A 17791-nucleotide genomic window follows, 5' to 3' on the forward strand; every position below is an offset into this window, starting at 1 on the left:
AGGTATTGATTGCACAATCGATGGGCTGTCAGTGTTAGCAGCGTTTTAACTGGACTAATAATAAAAACAACTGTTCATTGCATTTTTGGTTATACTGTTAAAAATTTTAATTAGGCAAACAATACATTCTGGGGGCTGGCACGAGAAGGTGTGTTTGGTTTTTGGGAGGTAACACCCTCCAGCTCAGCTAACACATCCCTGTCCTGCCCTGCCTCCCAGGGTGGGTGGGATACAGGGAACTGCCATCCCCTGATAGCTCAACACCACCCCTTTCACAGAGACCTAATCAGAGCCAGCACCTCTCAGCTCTCCACCTGCACCTGCCCACAGCACCAACGTGGGTCTGAGCAGGGCTGGAAGGATGGTGTGGGGCTGAGAGAGCCCCCAGGATATCTGCCCTCAGGCAAGAGCTCAGCCCCACACCAACCTCGAGCAAAAGGGTCTAGCCCTGTTTGCTTCACCTCCTGCAGCCTCCCCCAGGACCCTTCTGGGGGCAGATAGAAAAGGCACCATTCTGAAGACTTGCCTGGGCCTGACAACCCCCCAAATTCTGCCCCAGCGTGGGGCTGCTCAGCCCTGGCCAAACCTCTCTGTGTGCCTGTGGCAGCTGCACCTTCTCAGTCCAGAAGCTTTGCCCACCGTGAAAACCAGGTGGAGGGATACAGAGAAGTTTGGCCACCTGGCAGAGAGCTGGATGGCCCCAGATCTCCCATCTTAAGAGGGGACACTTCGCCCAGCTTCCTCCAGCACCCCAAATAAGCCAAAGTGTTCTCCATCTCCTTTTCATGCTCCCCCTGCAACTCCCTGTCAGCCCCTATCCCTGTGTCTGACAGCATCTCAGTCCTCCCAGGGCCAGGAAACAGCCTGTCCTTACAGCCCACCCAGGGTAACATTTCCCCACAACAGGCTCACTTTTAATTTGCTTAGCCAAGCAATAAAGCAGAAATGAGAAATGGCAGCTAATTAAAAGTATTGATTCCTGTGGCATTCAAGACTACCCGGCCCGAGTCACGGGGGGAAAGGGGGATGAGGAGCCTGGAAGAAGAACAGGGGACAGCAAGACTGCAGTGCTGCAGGCAGGTGTCTGCAGCAAACAACAGCTGCTCCAACCACCCTGCTTGTACCACACACCGTCCCTAAGACACCGGTTCTTCTCTTTACCAGAAAAATCTCCAAGATTCCCATTACATCAGCTCCATGTGAACCCTTGTTTGACATGCCCCTTTTTCTTTTTAAGACTAGCTGATGGCAGGCAGACAAAGCCTCTGAAATGGGGGAAAAGCACAGTAGGGATGTGTTTCTGCAGCGCTGGCACGGCGCACTCAAAGGTTACCGCTCGCAGAGCCCTCTGACCTTCACATCTGCCAAGCCACACGCAAACACGCACAGAAGAGGCTGTCTTTGTGACTCAGGTACACACAGGACTCAGAGGGTGCCTGGGGCCAGCAAATCCAGGCAACTTGCAGCTCATCTGCTCTGCACACACCGCCGAACCCTCCCTGCCACGAGACGGTTTGTAAAGCCAAAGTTGGCATCTATCGCTGTCTGTCCATGGGGATGGGAGATGGAGACCACCAGCAGGGTCTCAGCTCTCTGCCATGGCCAGCTTTCTCTCAGCAGAGACACACAGTTCGTGGGAACGTATTCAAACTGAAAGACAGCAGGTTTAGATCTGATATGAGGGAGAAATTCTTCCTGCGAGGGTGGTGAGGCACTGGCACCGGAGGAGCTGTGGATGCCCCATCCCTGGAAGTGTTCGAGGCCATTGGGGATGAAGCTCTGAGCAACCTGACCCAGTGAAAGGCATCCCTGTGCATGGCAGGGGGTTAGAACTAAATAATCTTTCAGGTGCCTTCCAGCTCAGGCCATTCTAGACAGGCAAGGAAGATGCTCATGACAAGAAAGGAGCTGGAGTTGCCTCTGCCTGCCCAACGTGGGTCTGTCTGGAGGGGATGGTGGCAGCTGCATCCTCACTTCTCAACAGGGGTAGAAACTTTGTGTCTCAAGAGATGAGCCAAGTGAAGAGTGTGTAGATAGAGCTGTGAACAGACTCAGGAGCACCCACAGCCACCCATGAGGGGAGAAACTGCCACTCTCTTGCTCTGCACTCCCCATGCCACCATCTCCCCACCCCTCTGTCTTATAGAGCTACCAACAGCTGTCCTCAAGGGATCAGAAAAGGGCCAGAAACTGTGCCTGAAGGCTTGCTCCTCATCCCTCTGACCTCACACACCAAGCAAACAACACCATGACCTAGAGTATGAAGGGAACCCACGTGCAGCATCCCCTTCTGAGGACTCAGAAGCAAGGAGGAACCTGCAGGAAATTTCTTTTGCTCTGAATATGCCCCAAAACCCTCAAAGAGAAGTTCCAGAGTACCTTCAAAATTTCTTTCCTTCAAAACTGCCCTGTCAGCTTCCTCAGCAAGGTTTGCAACCATCTCATGGGGGATCTTCACCCACTGCCTGGTGTGTTATCAGGGCCTCTCCTGAGCTCCAGGGGGGACTTCAGGCACACACTTGGGCTCCTTTTTCTCGCTTCTTCCAGCCTATCCTGTTTTCCCCCTTGCCAAGCAGGCAGTTCTTCCTAAAGCACAGCCAGGCACGGAGAGGGCCAGTGGCCACTTCACCAGCACGCCCCTGCCACCATCCCACGCCACACACGGGCATCACAGCACTGGAGGGGATCAAAGGTCCTGCTACAACTGCAGGTAATCCATCCAGGCAAGCGGGCAGAGGGATTCACTCTCTCTAACAGACTTTATCTGGCTCCAAGAGGGATAAACCTAAATCCTCTACTGTATTTCCCCTCCATCTCTGGTCCAGAAGATGTAATGTGGCACGTGGCCAGGACTAAAAGGCAATGCTCAGGAACAGTTCCAGCAGAAACGTGTCACTTGGAGCAGGGAGGGCACAAGGATGACTGAAGTCACATAGGAAGGAGAGGGAAGAAGACCTGCAGTCTACAAACACCCCTCCTTGCAGGCCCTGGCTCTGCAGGCTCTCCCCCCAAACCAGCTGCATGGAGGAATCAGCTCAGACCTGCAGCCCTGCCTGGCTCCCACCCCCTGCTCTGCCCAGGCACAGCTTGTCTGAACTCTGCCCTCCCAGCAGTGGGAAGAGTCTGATGGGCTCTCCCAAACCCCACCTTGCACCAGCTGAGTTACTGAGCACCTCCTCAGCTCGAGCCTTTCCCCCATGGACCACCAGCCCAGGGGTCAGGGGGAGAAAAGGTGTTGGGAAGGCACCCAGGACCTTCCATCCAGCCCTCCAAGGGAGATGCTGGAGGTGACCTCACCTCCTGCTCACCATCACCCTGAGCTGCTGTCATGGCAACCTAGGCTTGGATTCGGGAACCCAAGTGCTTCAGATTGGGTACTTCTGCCTGTTTAACCCAAGAGGAGGCAGCACCAGGAAAGAAGGGGAGCTCACAGACAGGCTGGCCTGGACCTGCACAGTGTTCAGGTCTGCAGCCTCCTGCCACCCACAAGAGGGGTGCATTCATCCACTTTGGTTCTGCCCCTCGTGGATGGGAAATGTGCTCATGGGGATGGTGATGTGGCCCCCACACCACGCTGAGGCCCCACACAAAGACAGGGTGATAGAGGGGGACCCAGCACCCACCAGCCTGGATGGTGTGCTGGGTGCTCAGCACCAACCTTCCCCTCCAAAGGGCAGATCACACCTCGTAAAAGGTCCTCAGACGCTCATCAGGGGCTGCAAAGAAAACGCACATTGCCCAGCCCCACCACACCCCCTGTGGCAGCAGCTCCTGTGTGGGTGGGTGGGGGCTGGAGCCCTTTCACAGGAGGAGCCCCAGGACACGGCACATCCACCATCACCCGTGGACCACGAGAACAAGCTGAGCACAGAACCTTTCCTTTAGAGCCCCACTCATACCTGCAGGAGAGGCAGGCAGTGCTTTGATTTCAGAGCTGTTGAATCCCAATGAGCATGAGCAAGCCATTCCCCCTCCAGAAGACAGCTGCATGGGAGGCTGGTGACCTTCTACACCACCTCCACATCCCAGCCCCTGGAGAGCGGGTGGAATCTCGCTTGCAGCAGCCCTCTGCATGCAGTGCCTCACTCCTGGGATGGCAGCACCGGCACCACTCGCTGTCCTCAGATCCCCTGGGTGCAGAGGAGGCAGGAGCTGGGGGAGGAAAAGCCACATAGGGAGTTCTCAAAGAGGCCCATGCTGGAGAGCTTGGAGTTGCCTCCCAACTTTCCTGATTTTCAAGAGACTCCGGTCCAGCTAGTCCATAGGAGAGACACAAGACAGAGCAAGACTGGACAGCCAGACCCCATCTCAGCAGCACAGAGCAACTATCCCAGAGCCACAGCACTGTGGGGCAGACCAGCAGCACCAAGAACAGCTGTGCTGCTGCTCCTGCCACGGCACACACCACATCCACAGGCATCTGGGCTCCTGGTGAGCCACGGGCCAACCATCCCTACAGCCCCTGGGCTTCACACCTTTCCCCCAGCACTGCACACACCACAGCAGATCTCACCTGGCTGAGCCTGCTGCGCTGCAGGACTTCAGGCTTCGTGCCAGACCTCGGGCTCAAAGCCACTCTGAAATCCCAAAATCCTCTGGTCCAACCTTGCTGGCACCTTGCTTGGCCTAACTTCCCTCTGGAGAATGGGCAAGACCAGGTGGTCTCCCGTGCTGCAGTGTCCAGCCCTGCTGTCCACAGCCTAAGAAGAGGCTATTTTGGGGCTTGCTCACTACCACCAAAATGGCCTGTTCATGAACATGTTGATAAAAACAAAAAGCAGGCTTCTGGGAGGCAGGAGTTACCACTGCTGTGCCCTGGCGAGTGCTATCCATTTTCCCCAGCTGTGAAATGGGCACTTGCACTTCCCAGGGGTCGATGAGAGAGCTTTTTCTGGGTATCATCCAGGGGTGATTATTTCACTCCTAGAAACGACGCTCAGAGGTGAGAGAAGCCCAGTATCACACAACACATTTATGGCTGATTCACCTGAGCATCCCAGCTCTTTTCCTGCAGCTCTGATAGAAGCAGGAGAGGCCTGAAGATGCACCCTTTGGTAGCAGAAAGCATCTGCTGCAGAAATCAGGGGGCTTCAAGGGCTCTGGGTGGGTGGGTGGCTGCCTGGTAGAGCACACACATTTCCCCCTGATATGACCTCTCTGAATTTCAATATATTTACTCCACATTTGACACCTCCCATCCACAACCCACAGCTGAGAAAGCTTCTGTTGCACAGGGGATTATTTTTGGCAATGGGAGAGATCTAAAACAAGGAAACAATTAATAACATAAGGACAAAGCAGTTCAGTGCATTGTGGTGCGTGGGAAAGTCACTGCAGGGCACTGAGCAGACCCTTCCAGTGGGCACCCTCGGGTTTTCCTTCTGGATGCCAGCCCCGAGGAGCAGCCTTTGGCAACCCTCTGCTCCCCATCTCCAGGAGAGCCTTAGCAGGGAAAGGTAAAAGCCACCTGTGAGACGGGCAGCAGCCAAAGCTGTATCTGCTGAGCCCCGTGTCCGCTCTGCCGGGAATTCAGGCAGCCTGCGAGTGCAGCTGTGCCACTGTGCGCTTCCCTCCAACATCTGCCTGTCCCGCTCACCGAAAAAAAATCATGGAGCTGCTGCTAATTTCATTAGCAGGCCCGTCAAGCGGTTCATCAATCCACGATTTCCTGGCTTGCCGCCTTGAGGAAACAAGCGGGATCTGCTCTGAATTCACAAAGCCATCCCCTGGGGTCATTTGTCTGAAGGCTTAAAATTTCCCGAGTGCATTATTATCTCGGATTAAAGCCGAGGGGGAGGGAGGGGGCTTGATTCTTTTTTCTCCCCGTCCGCAGGAATAAGCCAGACAGCCCAAAGCTGCTAGCGGCTCCCGATCCGGGCAGGAGCAGAGGATCCGCTGTGCCCCGGCCAGCCCCGCAAATGAGGCAAAGCCCACGGAGCGGGGCGCGGGTCGGGGTGGAAGAAGCTTCGGGAAAAACTTGGGGTGGTGTTGGCGAAGGCTGCGACCCCGCAGCCCGCACTCTGAGAGGGCCCCGCACGAAAGGTCCTCCCGTCCGCACAGAGGGTCCTGCACGGAGAGACACCCCCCCCACACACCCCCTGCCCGCGGGGTCCCGCACAGAGGATCCCCCTGCCCAACCGCAGGGTCCCGCACAGAGGGTTCTTTGCCTGCCCGGAGGGTCCCCCACAGCCAAAGGGTAACGCACAGAGAGTCCCCCCCACCCACAGGGAGGACTCCGCACAGGGGGTCTCGTCCAGAGGGTCCCGCACGGAGGATCCCACCCGCAGGGTCCCACAGCCCCGGAGGATGCCACCCGGAGGGTCCCGCACACCCCAAGGATCCTGCACACCAGGAGGGTCCCGCACGCCCCGAGGGTCCCGCACGACCGCGGCGGTTCCGCGGCCCACAGCGCTCTCTGCCGGCCGCTCCCGCCTCTGCGCCCGCAGCGCTGGGCCGGGGGTGCGGGGGGATCGGGGGGGTCCCGGGGGGCTCCGCAAAGAGCCATCGGCAAACTCAGGGGCGATAACTCACCGGGAAGGGGGAAGCTGCGAGCCAGGGCTCGTGCCGCTGTAGGGGAAAAGCAGGACTGAAGCCACCCCAGCTTCAAAGAAAAGCGTCTGGGTAATAAATGTAAAGGAAAAAAGAAAGAAAAAGAAAAACCAAACCCAGAAAATCTACAGTTTAATTTAGAGATGATAAAAAAAACCACAACCTTCTTATCTCACCCCAAATTCTAATTTCGATAACGTAACCGTTCCTACCCCACCAATCCCAAAAAGCAAGGCTATTCTTTTTAAAAGGAAAATGTTCATATGAAATGAAGAGAGGCAGTCTCACACTGGAGGCAAAAGAAAGGACAAAGGAAATAACCTGTTTTCCAGCTTTCTGAGTTTGATGATTCCCTGTGTGTCATCCCATTATTTTGGCCAAACTCTCAGCTCGATTTGACCCGGCACATGAATTCCCTCCTCCACCAAACATTCTCCTGCTGGAAACCAGCCCTAGCCCACCCCATACACGTGGCCCTCATGCCAACACATGGGTCAGCAGCCAGAAAAGAGGTTGCATCCTCCAGTCCCAGCAGCTGCCCGGTACCCTGAGGCACAGGTGGCACTGCTGCTTGTGCTGAAATCACTGCTGCTTGCAGGTTTTGGGGGCTGTTCCTGCACTGCACCCCTCACCATCAAGCTGCTCACCCCGTGGAGCCCACAGGCCTGCAGGAGGGGCTTTGCTGGCACAGACAGTGGTGCCACGTTTCCACCCTCACACGTGTCCCCGTGGCTCTGCCACTCATTTCGCCTCCTGGAGGCAACCGGCGTGCAAAGCCCCAAAACTCCCACTGAGTACAAGGAAACCTCCTGCCTAAGGAAATAAATGTGTTCTGTGCTCTCTCTGAGCTACCTACAGCAAAGCAAATACGGGCACAGTTGGCTCCCACCACGGCTTTGTTCCTTAAAAACATTTCAGTCAAACCCTTCCTGGCACACCTGGCTGTCATCAGACAGAGGGGAAAGACAGTCCTTGTCCTCCTCCTGCATCAGGAGGCAGCAGCTGCAGGTCCTGCCAGCTCGGTGTCCAGCCTCAGCATGGGTGGTGACGATCTGGGCAGTGACAGTGACCCAGAAATCCTCTCCTTTTGCAGACACAGGAGGCACAGTTGAGCCAGTCTCAGCTGAGTTTTGGTATCCGGAAAGTAAAGAGTCTCTCGGTGCAGACTGGGCGTTCACAGGCACTCAGTGGGGATTAATTACCAAAAGCGAGTTATAAAGGCTGAACACAAAAAGCATTTGTAAATGTCTGGCTTGTGTTTTGGTCTCTCTCATCCAGATACCCCTCCCTGACAGCTTCATGTCCCACCCTCCAGTAAGGCAAACACGAGGAAGGAGGTGTGATGGGCACAGACCTTTCGCAGGAGCTGGAAGGAAATGTCAGCTGTGGCATTAACCATTCTCCTCCTTTTAGTGACCCGAGTCCAAGGTCACAGATTAAGGCAACGAAAAAAGGGATAGGACAGAGGAACAGCCCAGACAATCCCCTGATTTGGAGCCATCTCAGGAGCTGCCATCAAGGCAGTGGCAGCAGCAACACTGAGGACCTGAGAGAAGTCCTTGGCAAGGCAGCCACAGGATCTGCCTTGTGAAACAGCAAACACTGTTTCAGTGCAAGGCAGACATCATCCAGCTCACCCCTGCTCCCCCTCAGTGCATCCCACCAGCTGAAGCTTTCTCCTCGTCCTCAAGCAGACTGTCTGAGCTATCAGAGAAGAAGTCCTCCAGTTCCTGCTGCCTCATCTTGGACTCCAGAGCACTGATGCGCTGCTTGAGCTTCATCTGGGCGTCATTGTACTCTGTCAGGAGCCGGCCAAAGCGGGTGTGCAGCGTGTCCAGGTTCGAGGCCACCCTGTCCAGCCTCTCCTCCATGCTCTTCCCTTCTGTGCTTTCCTCTGCAGCTGACTCATCCAGCAGCCCTTCCTTGATCAGTATCTCCCGGCCACGCTCCTCCAAAACCTTCCTGGCATCGGGATACTCTGTGACTGCTTCCATGAGATCTTCCTTTGACAGGCAGAAGAGATCAGAGTAGCCCAGGCTACGGATGTTGGCCGTGCGCCTGTTGCCCATCTTGCTCCCTTTGATGTTGAGGATGCTGATCTCACCAAAGCAGCCTCCTGCAGTGAGCAGAGCATACTGTGTCGTTCCATCATCCCCCACCACAGCCAGCTTCCCCTCCTTGATGATGTACATCTCCTTCCCAATGTCCCCTTTCCGGCAGACGTAATCCCCCGGGCTGAACACCTGAGGGTGAAGCTTCAGCACCAGCTCCACCAGCAGTCCTGCCTCGCAGTCCTGGAAAATCCTCACCTTCTTCAGTGTCTCCAGGTGAACGTTGATGGCAATCTCTGCCCTTAACTTATCGGGGAGATTCTTGAGGACTTCCCGTTCGTCCACTGCCTTCTGGTTGGTCCACAGGTAGTCAAACCACTTGATGACTTTGGTTTCCAAGTCCTTGCTCACCTTGCGGAACTGCATGTAGTGCTTGATGGCGTCAATCTTTGCCTGGAACTCTGCCCTGGTGGCATTCATGTTGGATATCATGGATCCCACATTCCCCACGATGGTGGCAAAGATGAGGACCCCGATGAGGAAGTCGAAGATCACAAACAGGTACTCTTCATCCCGCACAGGGGGAGGGGTCTCTCCGATGGTGGTCAAAGTCAACGTAGACCAGTACAGACAGTAGACGTACCCCCGGGTCAGATGCCCATATTCCGGGTCTGTGACGTTGGGATAGACCCAGGTGTCCTCTCCAAAGCCTATGGCCTTGGAGATGGCATAATAAATGCATGCATTCCAGTGGATGATGACCAGGACGTAAAGAACCAAGTTGCTGATGCGGAAGATGTTGGGGTGGCTGGTTCTGGTCTCAGTCCTGTCGAAGAACTCAAACATACGGGAGAAGTGCAGCAGCCTGTTGAAACGCAACTCAGGGCAGTGCCATCCCACTGCAAAGTATGCCAGGTCTGTGGGCAGGACAGACACAATGTCCAGCTTGAACTGGAGGGTGTGGATGTAGTTATCCCGTAACTTCTTCAGGTCCTTAACCAGGAGGCCCTGTTCCAAAAACCCTGAAGAGAAGCAAATGATATGATTATCATGGCTTAGGTTTGGCTCTTCTGTGTGTTTTGTAAGCACCTGAGCAACAGTTTATGGTATATCATGCACCTGTGTGCATAAATACACAGGGTCATCCAAATATTACCAGTTCCACCTGCTCTGCTCAGTTTACAGGCTTTCGTTATCACCAAAGCCCTTCATCTGTCAAAAGCCACGTAAAGATACCCCTCAGGGATTTAGTCTGTTGCCATGAAAAAAACGGGGACACAAAGACTTCCATCCTGCAGATCATGAATTATTGCAGTTCCGACAGAAAATGCACAGCCAACAGTGGCATTCCGAGAACATTAAATTCTACCATTTTTCCCCCGTAGATAATTCATTAGCTGAACTGATGCAAAATCAGAGACACAGACCTTCCAACTATGCCTGAATACTAATAGTAATGCAGGTAATTTTCTGCAATTATTCAAAGGTGAAGCTGAAAGCTGGGATGATTAATCTTTCATTCTGAAACTTACTCCATTTCTCAGATCTTTTAATTAGATTCTTTCTCTGGAGACTGCTTCGTACCAGTGAGTGCCAAGGTAGACAAAACCCTTTCCCTAACAGAGCTGCAGATTAGGCCTCTCCCTTGCAGCCCATCTCCACTTTTAAGGGATTCAAGCAAAGCACTCACCAGCCAGGACGCCGTGAGTTACCTGTGCTCACCTGTGCGCAGGCGGATCACGGTGTCCCCGACGTAGAGAGCATCTGAGATGTAATCTAACACCAGCCAGAGGACAACATAGGTCTCTTGCAGGTCAGTGAAGCAAGCCCTGGAGGAAGGTCATAAAACAGGGTGCCAGGCCAAAAAAATCTCCATATTATCTCTAAGTATTACAGCTGAATACAGGCTGATTCTGAGGAGCCTGACTCTGCAACAGAGCTTGGCCACTGGCCACCCCTCATCTAGAAATTAAAACTGCCTCTTCTGAAAATACTGCCCTCCCTTGATGTAGGTACAGAAACGTCTTGAAACCATCTCCCAAATACCACTTGTAGCTTTACCCTGAAATCATGGTCCTTTCCAACCAGGGCCAGAGGACAGAGGCTCTGACTTTGCACCACAGAACTCGCAGTGATAGCAGAGGGTCCCTTTCCCTTTGGTTTCCACCAGCCCCAGCACCACCAGTGTCAGTTGTCTGATCCTGGCTGAGCCACTTCAGCCAGGTGGAACAGGAGGCTTAGGAAGAGCGAGACCCCCCAGCTCACCTGGCTACGAGCAAGCACCAGTTGTAGAGGACAGGAACTGCAATCACAGCCAGCCAGCGGTAATACCAGTCCCCAGCAGGGTCCACCACAAAGAAATGCCATTTCCTCCTGGAAGCAGAGAGAGGCCAGAGCTGGCAATGTATGAATAAAAGGCTAAACATAGAAAACAGGGTTGGAGGGAACCATCTGAGCCACATCCTTCATCCCTTGCACTACACTGGCTCAAACATTGCTACAGCTTGAATACCAGTCTATGAGCTAAAACCAATCCCAGCAGTGCTGAACAAAAATGTCCAACACTGTTTAAGCTCCTTTATCCCTAAATCTGGACTCAATAATGTACCAGGAGAGGAAACTGTAAGGCAAAGCAGGCATCCTACATGACACAGAACCCCAGTGGCAGAGCCAGCAACAGATGTATGGGAGAGGGTGATCAGAAAACTTCTTGTGACATGACATTGCCTCTCCCAGAGGAGGCATGGACTGGTGCCAGGCAGATCCTAAAAGAAGATTAATTAGAGCAGTAAGGAGAGTGTGCTGCAGATCAGTGGCAGCACCAGGAGGGGATGCCCAAGGCCCAGAGCAGCAGCCCCGGGGGCAGCTGGCATGGTGAGGCTGCCACCACCGTGCCTGCAGCCTGCACAGCCCTGGCTCCAGCCTTTGAACTGCTCCCAAGTGTTTGATCCTGCTCGTCTTGGGGCTTGGAGATAAGATGTGTGTGCTCCAGTCGCCAGATCTCACTGGAGAAGCCGGGGAAGAGAAACTCTGTGGCTGGGCTGATAGGCTTCGCTGTCCCCCTCCCTCCTGCCCTCCCTTCCAGCTTCTGAACACGCAAAACTCCCTCCAGTGATAGGAAAAAAAAAACCAGCCCACTTGCCAACAGATTCCCTGTGCACACCCCATGGCTTCTGACAGCTTCAAAGGCAAAACCTCTGCCTTGAAGTCTCCTTCCTCAACAGCACAGGCAGCAGCACCCACGGTGCCTGGAGCACGGGGACCAGCAGTGGTCCTTCACAACCAGCCACAGACAGGCAGGGGGTCCAGCCTGCCTGTTAAAAGTGCTTATTTTTTTGCCAAGAAAGCGTGACTGAAATATTTGGGGTTTTGAGAAAGGGACTCTGCTCCCTAGGACATGCAGCACTGCCACAGGGGAAGCACAGACTCACCTGCAGCCAGCACAGACAGCTGCAGCACTCACGAGCACTAATAACCTCAATAACAGTGCTGATGTAATCTCAGCTTTAAATCACCCATGACAAGCGGCCAGAGTCACTGACATTATGCTGACAGCAGAGCCAGGGCTGGAAAAACAGGGCTCAGGGTTGACCCAGGAAGAGGGAATAATCATCTGCCTCTTCCCAAAGGCTTTGCACTCAAGGCCTGGAGCTTGCTACAGCCATGAACAGCAGCTCACATTTGGGGCCACCAGATCTGAGGCTTTTCTTACTTCTGGAGCTGAAGACCTAGACAACTGCAGAAGTTCCCACCTCATCCCCAGGACTCAAACTGGCACTGAGCAGCCCTTTCACACTTCAGCTCCTCCTGGTTATTAACAAACTCCCCTTAACCTCACAGGGCAGAATGTTCTTTTTTCTGCCATCACTAGTAAAGACCCAGATACAAGGCTCAGATATTTTTCTCCTGCAGAAAACAATTATTTCTTGGTGTTGTAATTACCATGTATAATGGTAGGGTCCAGAGCAGTCCGTGAGCTTTGCCCTCTAATTAGTCAGCAGAAGAAAAGCCAGGTTATTGCTTTTCACCAGCAGTGTGAGCTGAGGAGATGAAAAGGCTGGATTTGAAAGAGCCTTTTCACAAAGCTGTTCTTGGAGGGGGAAGGGGGAAGCAGGGAAAGGGGCACAGGCAGCAAACACATTCCCTCCATCTCCTTTCATCCTGCAGATGATGAACGAGACTGGCAAATCCCACGTGTTTGTTGTGGCTCCTGGGTGGGATTGCTGTGGCTGCAGGGGGGAGACCCCACATCCCTGGGCTGGTGTCCAGCTCCCCACAGGCACGACTGTCCAAACACAAGCCTAGTGTGGAACTGCTCTGGAGCTGGGGAGGTCTCCTACCTGTCACAAGCCACGCCAGGTGTGTTTCCTGCCAGGCCATGGACCAGTGGACAGAAGACCGCACACAGCAGGTCTTGCCCACGGGGACAGACCACCAGGTCCTGTGTGCCAGCAAAAAACAGCCCAGCAAAGCCAGGCTGGCTGCCAAGACAGGGGCTGGAAAGGGCAGGAAGGACCCTCCCCACCCCTGCCTCCCACCTCCCCCTTTCCCATCCCCATCCCCCTCCATCAGCCACCAGCACTGGGAGCCCCTGAGCACCATGGACAGCTGCTCCAGCCAAGGAGGGCTGTGGACACAGGAAAGGGACCCTACCTCTTGTTGAGCTTCTCAGTCTCCCCGTCCTCTGGCTCATCTCCAGCTCCTGCAGCCACTGTCAGGAGCTCAGGGCCTTGGAATCGCTCCAGGAAGGGGTCTGGCCTCTGCCGCTCCTCGTGCAGGCTCTTGTTGGCCCAGTCCCTCAGCACCAGCACCAGCCGGACTATCCTGGGCAGGGGAGAGAGGCACAGTCAGGAGTTGCCCGTGGAGAAAGGAGAAAGCAAAAGCTTGAGAGCCATCAGGGAGGCTACAGCTGAGAAGAAAACTCTCACAGCTCCCTCTCAAGCCCAAAAATTTCTTTTTCCCCCTTGTAATGATGACATGAGACCAAAAGTACATGAGCAAGAGGGACCACCCTGGTAGAGTTCCACAGCTTCTCCCCCAATCCTGATGCCATCCCACATGAACATGAGGAATCTGAGGGTGACTGGGGCAGAGAGAGGCTGCCTGCAAGGGAAAGGAGCCCCTGAACCCTCCTGGGGCCCCAGTGGGGGTGAAGCTGTCCCGTACCACAACCCCCTCCATGGCCAGTGTTGGTCCCTGCATCCTTGAATGCCAGACAGCAGGAGGGGATCCCCATCCCCTGCAAGGCCCCAGTGTGAAAGCCAGGCTCACAAAAAGCTCAGGCTCACCCTGGGCCAGTGGCACACACGGGTACCTGGCCAAGGCTCCCCGGCCTCGGAAAGCAGAGGCAGCTGCCTGCTCCTCCCCATCCAGGAGAGCTCCTTTCCACACCTCTGAGGTGTCACCCTGGGTTGAGCAGGTCCTGCAGTGGGGAAAAGAGAGGGGTCACATCCACATCCACACTGTGCCATCACCTGCCACAGCCAGGTGACCTGGAGGGAGCTGGCAGCAGGGGTTGGGCGTCACAGCCCTGCCCGTGCCAGGTCTCAGCAGACACACCAAGCTGGCCTTCCCCTCCCTTGTCCCACCACTGCCTCCCTCAACCCCAGCAGGGACCAGCCTGACCTCCTGGTGCTGAGCCCTGTCCCCTCCATGTCCCCCCGTGCTGGGCCGGGGGGGTGGTTGGCTGGTGAGCTCTGCAGGCCATTACTCTTCGCTGTCATCATCACTGTGAGGGTACCCCAGGGACCTGCAAGAGCAGAAAACAGGCACAAGACATGCGGGACACATCACATGGTTTGAGCACAGAGATGCAGCATGGCAGGGGAAGAGAGGGTCAAATGCCACGGAATGTGTCCACTCCATGTTTCCTCCCACCAGCCATGGCTGATGCTGCAGTGAGAGTCCTGCGGGGCATTTTGCTCCCCCTGCGATTCCACATCTGCCTGTGGCCCATGAAAGACCCTCTCCTCATCATTCAGGCTCCTCATCCATTACCAGAGAAACATCTTGTCCTTTGCTTTGCCATCCCTTTCATTCCACTCTTGCCTTGCTGTGACTTGCCTCCCCTTTCATTGCCTTGCTTTTCCTACCCCTCCAGTCCCTTGCATGTCCTAGTCTGCCCTTGCCTTGCATTCTCTCCCCTCCCTTTCCTTGCCTACCCCTGAGATTCCAGGGGGAAATCCCTCCCCTTCCCATTCCTTGCCTTGCCAGCCGCGTGTCCCTTTTTCCTTCCCTTGACCTGCCTATTCCTCCCTTGCCTTGTTTTCTTTACCATTCCTTTCCTTGCCTACCCCTCCCCATGCCTTTCCTTTACTTGCCTGGTCCTGCCTGCCCCTTCCTTGCCTTGCCTTTGTTATCCCTTGCCTTGCCTAACCATCCCTTTCTTTTTTTCATCTTGTTTCCCCTGCCTGTTCCTCCCTTCCTTTTCCTTGCCTTTCCCACCCCTCCCTTGCCTTCCCTTCCCTGACTCCCCCTCCCTTTCTTCGTCTCTCCTTCCCCACCCCTCCCTTTCCTCACCTCCCAGGGGCAGCAGTGCCACAGCCCCGAGGTCACCGCTACCCACTCGCTGTCCTGGGGTCCCCCGAAGGCTTCCACACCTTACTGCTGCCTCGGCCGGGCTAGCGGGGCTGGCAGGGGAGCATCCGGAGGCTTTTCACACACGAGTTGGGCTGCAAAGCCGAACCAGGGCAGGAGGAGCTGCCTGCACTCCTGCCCGGGCAGGCAGGCAGGAGAGGTGGCTGGGCAGCACCCGGCGGTGGCAGCGCGGCCCCGGCTGTGCTCGGGGAAGGCGCACGTGGCTCCCACGGCCCCAGCACACCCGTCCCCTGAGCATCCTGGGCGCCCCGAGCACTGCAGGGGAGTTAACAGCAGCTCTGTGTCAGGGGACCAAAGGGGAGGAGGGGAATGCGCTGCTCGGAGATGCTCCGTTCCCCTACCCACGCGTTCCCCTTTCCCCGCACCCGTCACCGGAGGGACCCCAGACAGCCCCCAGGGCAGAGCCCGGCTGGAGGTCGCAGCCACCCTGAGCAGCCCAGTGACTCCTGAGTCCCCAGCAAACCTCGGTGAAGGGTCACTGCCCACCCCGGGACAGGTACAGCCCCGACCCCAGGTGGGTTCAGGTCCTGCCACGCGAGGGGATGGCACCTGGAGTGCTTCCCAGGCAGCCCTGTCTGCTCCTGCTCCCCTCCCAGCCCTCTGCCCCAGGGAAAAACAGAGACTGTGCCACAACTCCTGCTTTGATGGAAAATGGGCAGAAGTAGCCACATTTTAACACCCTCACATCCACTTGCCTCTTCTCATGCTCAGGAAGTAGGAGATCAAAAGTGCTGCTCTGGAGTCCCATCAAAGGGAGTTGCAGACTTTGAAGGTGATCATGAAACTCATCTTTCACCAATTTCTGCCCTCTTATTTTACTCAAAAAGCCACTCTAATAACCGGTTAGCAAAAACTTCGCACCCTCAAGGCAATAAGGAAGGGGTTTATTTTTACCCCCTTCCTCCAGGATCTAACCCCCTTGCAGTGGCCAAGGCTGGATCCATCCCTGACATGCACACGGGGTCCTGCACCTTCTGCAGGGCTGATCTGAAAGCACCAGCACTGGGAGTCACTTTTACCTTTGTTATCAAAGCTTTACCTTTCCTTTTCCCTTCAAAGCCTTAAATTCCACTGGTTCTGATCTCGCTGAGCACCCAGACAGTAGGGAGTCCAAAGGCAGAAACAACTTCTCAGCCTTGGCCAGGGCTGCTGGCAGTGCTGGGAGGTTCCTGGGTGAGCAGCAAGGGCCACATCCCCCTGCTCTTGTCCCCCTGCTCTGCCCCACACCCCAGACCCCAGCACTGGACACAGCTCACCAGGAGCACTGGCAGCGACACGTGCCCACCTTCCAGCTCTGCTTTTGCTCCCTGCCTGCAGCTGCCTTCAGAAGGAACGAGGGAACTCCAGGAGCTGCTCCCTCACAGCTCCCTCGAGCACCGCCTCGCACAAGACGCTTTATTTGCTGTGGCTCTGACCCCTGGAGACACCCAGCCCTGCCACGTGGGCTGCCCTGGGACACAGCCAGGGGGAGAAGGCAGGGAGGAAAGAAAGAGGAGAAAAAAAAAAAGCATCACATCCCACCAGAGACAGCTCTTCTCCAGATCCCTCCCCTAGCCAGGGCAGCTGGGGCTGAGACATCCAGCTCCAGACCACCAGCTCACAGTCCTGCTGCCAAGGGAATAAACCTTACCTGTCCACTGGAACAGCAGAATCAGACTCCATGGCTGGTAAAAAAAAAAACACATCCAGAACACACAGGGTTTATTAAAACACACATTTTGTGGTCAGTGTTTCCAGATTTACAGCAGAATTTATGCCTTACATAAAAGTCATATCGTATCTCTCCACAACCTTACAATAAATAACCTGTGAGAACACATATAGTTTGACCACCTGTCCTCCAAACATCTTCAAGCCACACTTTGAAGGTGAGCCTTCACAAAGGGTCAGTCCTTCTCACCCTAAAATACAGTTTAAAAAAAACCCCAAAAACTCAAGCTTCCTCCAAAACACGTTTGCACCTCTAAAAGAGGAGAAACCAGACCAAAAAGTTACCTTATTTCCTGGCATGATTCGCACAGAAGTAGCCCCCTTATATAATACACCTGTTGTGTAAGGTCCTGTGGTGACCCTGACCACATCCCTGAGCCACCAGTGCTCCTGTCCCTTCCCCACCCCCTGCCACAGCACGGCACATGCCAGGCCCACCACACCATCCTGGCTCTCCTCTGCAATCAATCCCAGCACTCCCCTCAGCTCAGCAATCAGCCACAGGTTCAGACCTGCAATTACCTGGGGGACAGTTATTTATTAGTCAGTGTCCAGCTGCCAGATTTACAGTCACAGATGCCTGATGCAGTTTCAAGCAGAAAACAGCCAAGCATCCATGTCAGTAAATAAGCTATGGGGACATCTGGATGGCCTGTAGATCCAGCTATAATTACTTATAGGTGGCACAGACAGGTCCTGTTAAGCCTTGCTAAAACCTGTCCCCAGAGCCTGCAGGCACAACTCCAGCAGATGTGCTGGATGAGTGAGCGACCAGAAGCGTCTCAAAGTCACCTCAGATCCAAGTGTTACCGAACTCCACAGAAGGAAAGAAACAGCAAAGCTGCTGAACTGGGCTTGTTTATAGCTAAGGAGCATGCGGGTCA

General features: G+C 54.9%; 1 protein-coding gene across 1 annotated transcript; it reads right to left on the reverse strand.

Moving 5' to 3' along the window:
* Positions 1 to 8033: 8033 nt before the first annotated feature.
* On the reverse strand, positions 8034 to 16859 carry CNGA2 (cyclic nucleotide gated channel alpha 2). The gene is made up of 7 exons (XM_027904918.1): positions 16828 to 16859; positions 14311 to 14349; positions 13915 to 14022; positions 13254 to 13424; positions 10866 to 10973; positions 10323 to 10429; positions 8034 to 9622 (listed from the first exon to the last, which is right to left on the reverse strand). Exons 1-7 carry the CDS (start codon positions 16857 to 16859, stop codon positions 8199 to 8201), a joined length of 1989 nt encoding a protein of 662 aa, XP_027760719.1. The 3' UTR covers positions 8034 to 8198.
* Positions 16860 to 17791: the final 932 nt, after the last annotated feature.

The sequence above is a fragment of the Empidonax traillii genome, unplaced genomic scaffold (genome assembly GCF_003031625.1).
Source record: "Empidonax traillii isolate 1590-97213 ecotype Southwest subspecies unplaced genomic scaffold, ASM303162v1 scaffold1103:size489020, whole genome shotgun sequence".
Classification (NCBI taxonomy): domain Eukaryota; kingdom Metazoa; phylum Chordata; class Aves; order Passeriformes; family Tyrannidae; genus Empidonax; species Empidonax traillii.

Excerpts from the sequence above, each read along its gene's own strand:
- CNGA2 (XM_027904918.1), bottom strand. The coding sequence starts at position 16,859 with ATGGAGTCTGATTCTGCTGTTCCAGTGGACAG. Across the intron at positions 14,023-14,310 it reads AGTGATGATGACAGCGAAGA|GACCTGCTCAACCCAGGGTG; the intron begins GTAATGGCCTGC and ends TCCCCACTGCAG. Across the intron at positions 10,430-10,865 it reads TGGTGCTTGCTCGTAGCCAG|GGCTTGCTTCACTGACCTGC; the intron begins GTGAGCTGGGGG and ends ACCTTCCTCCAG.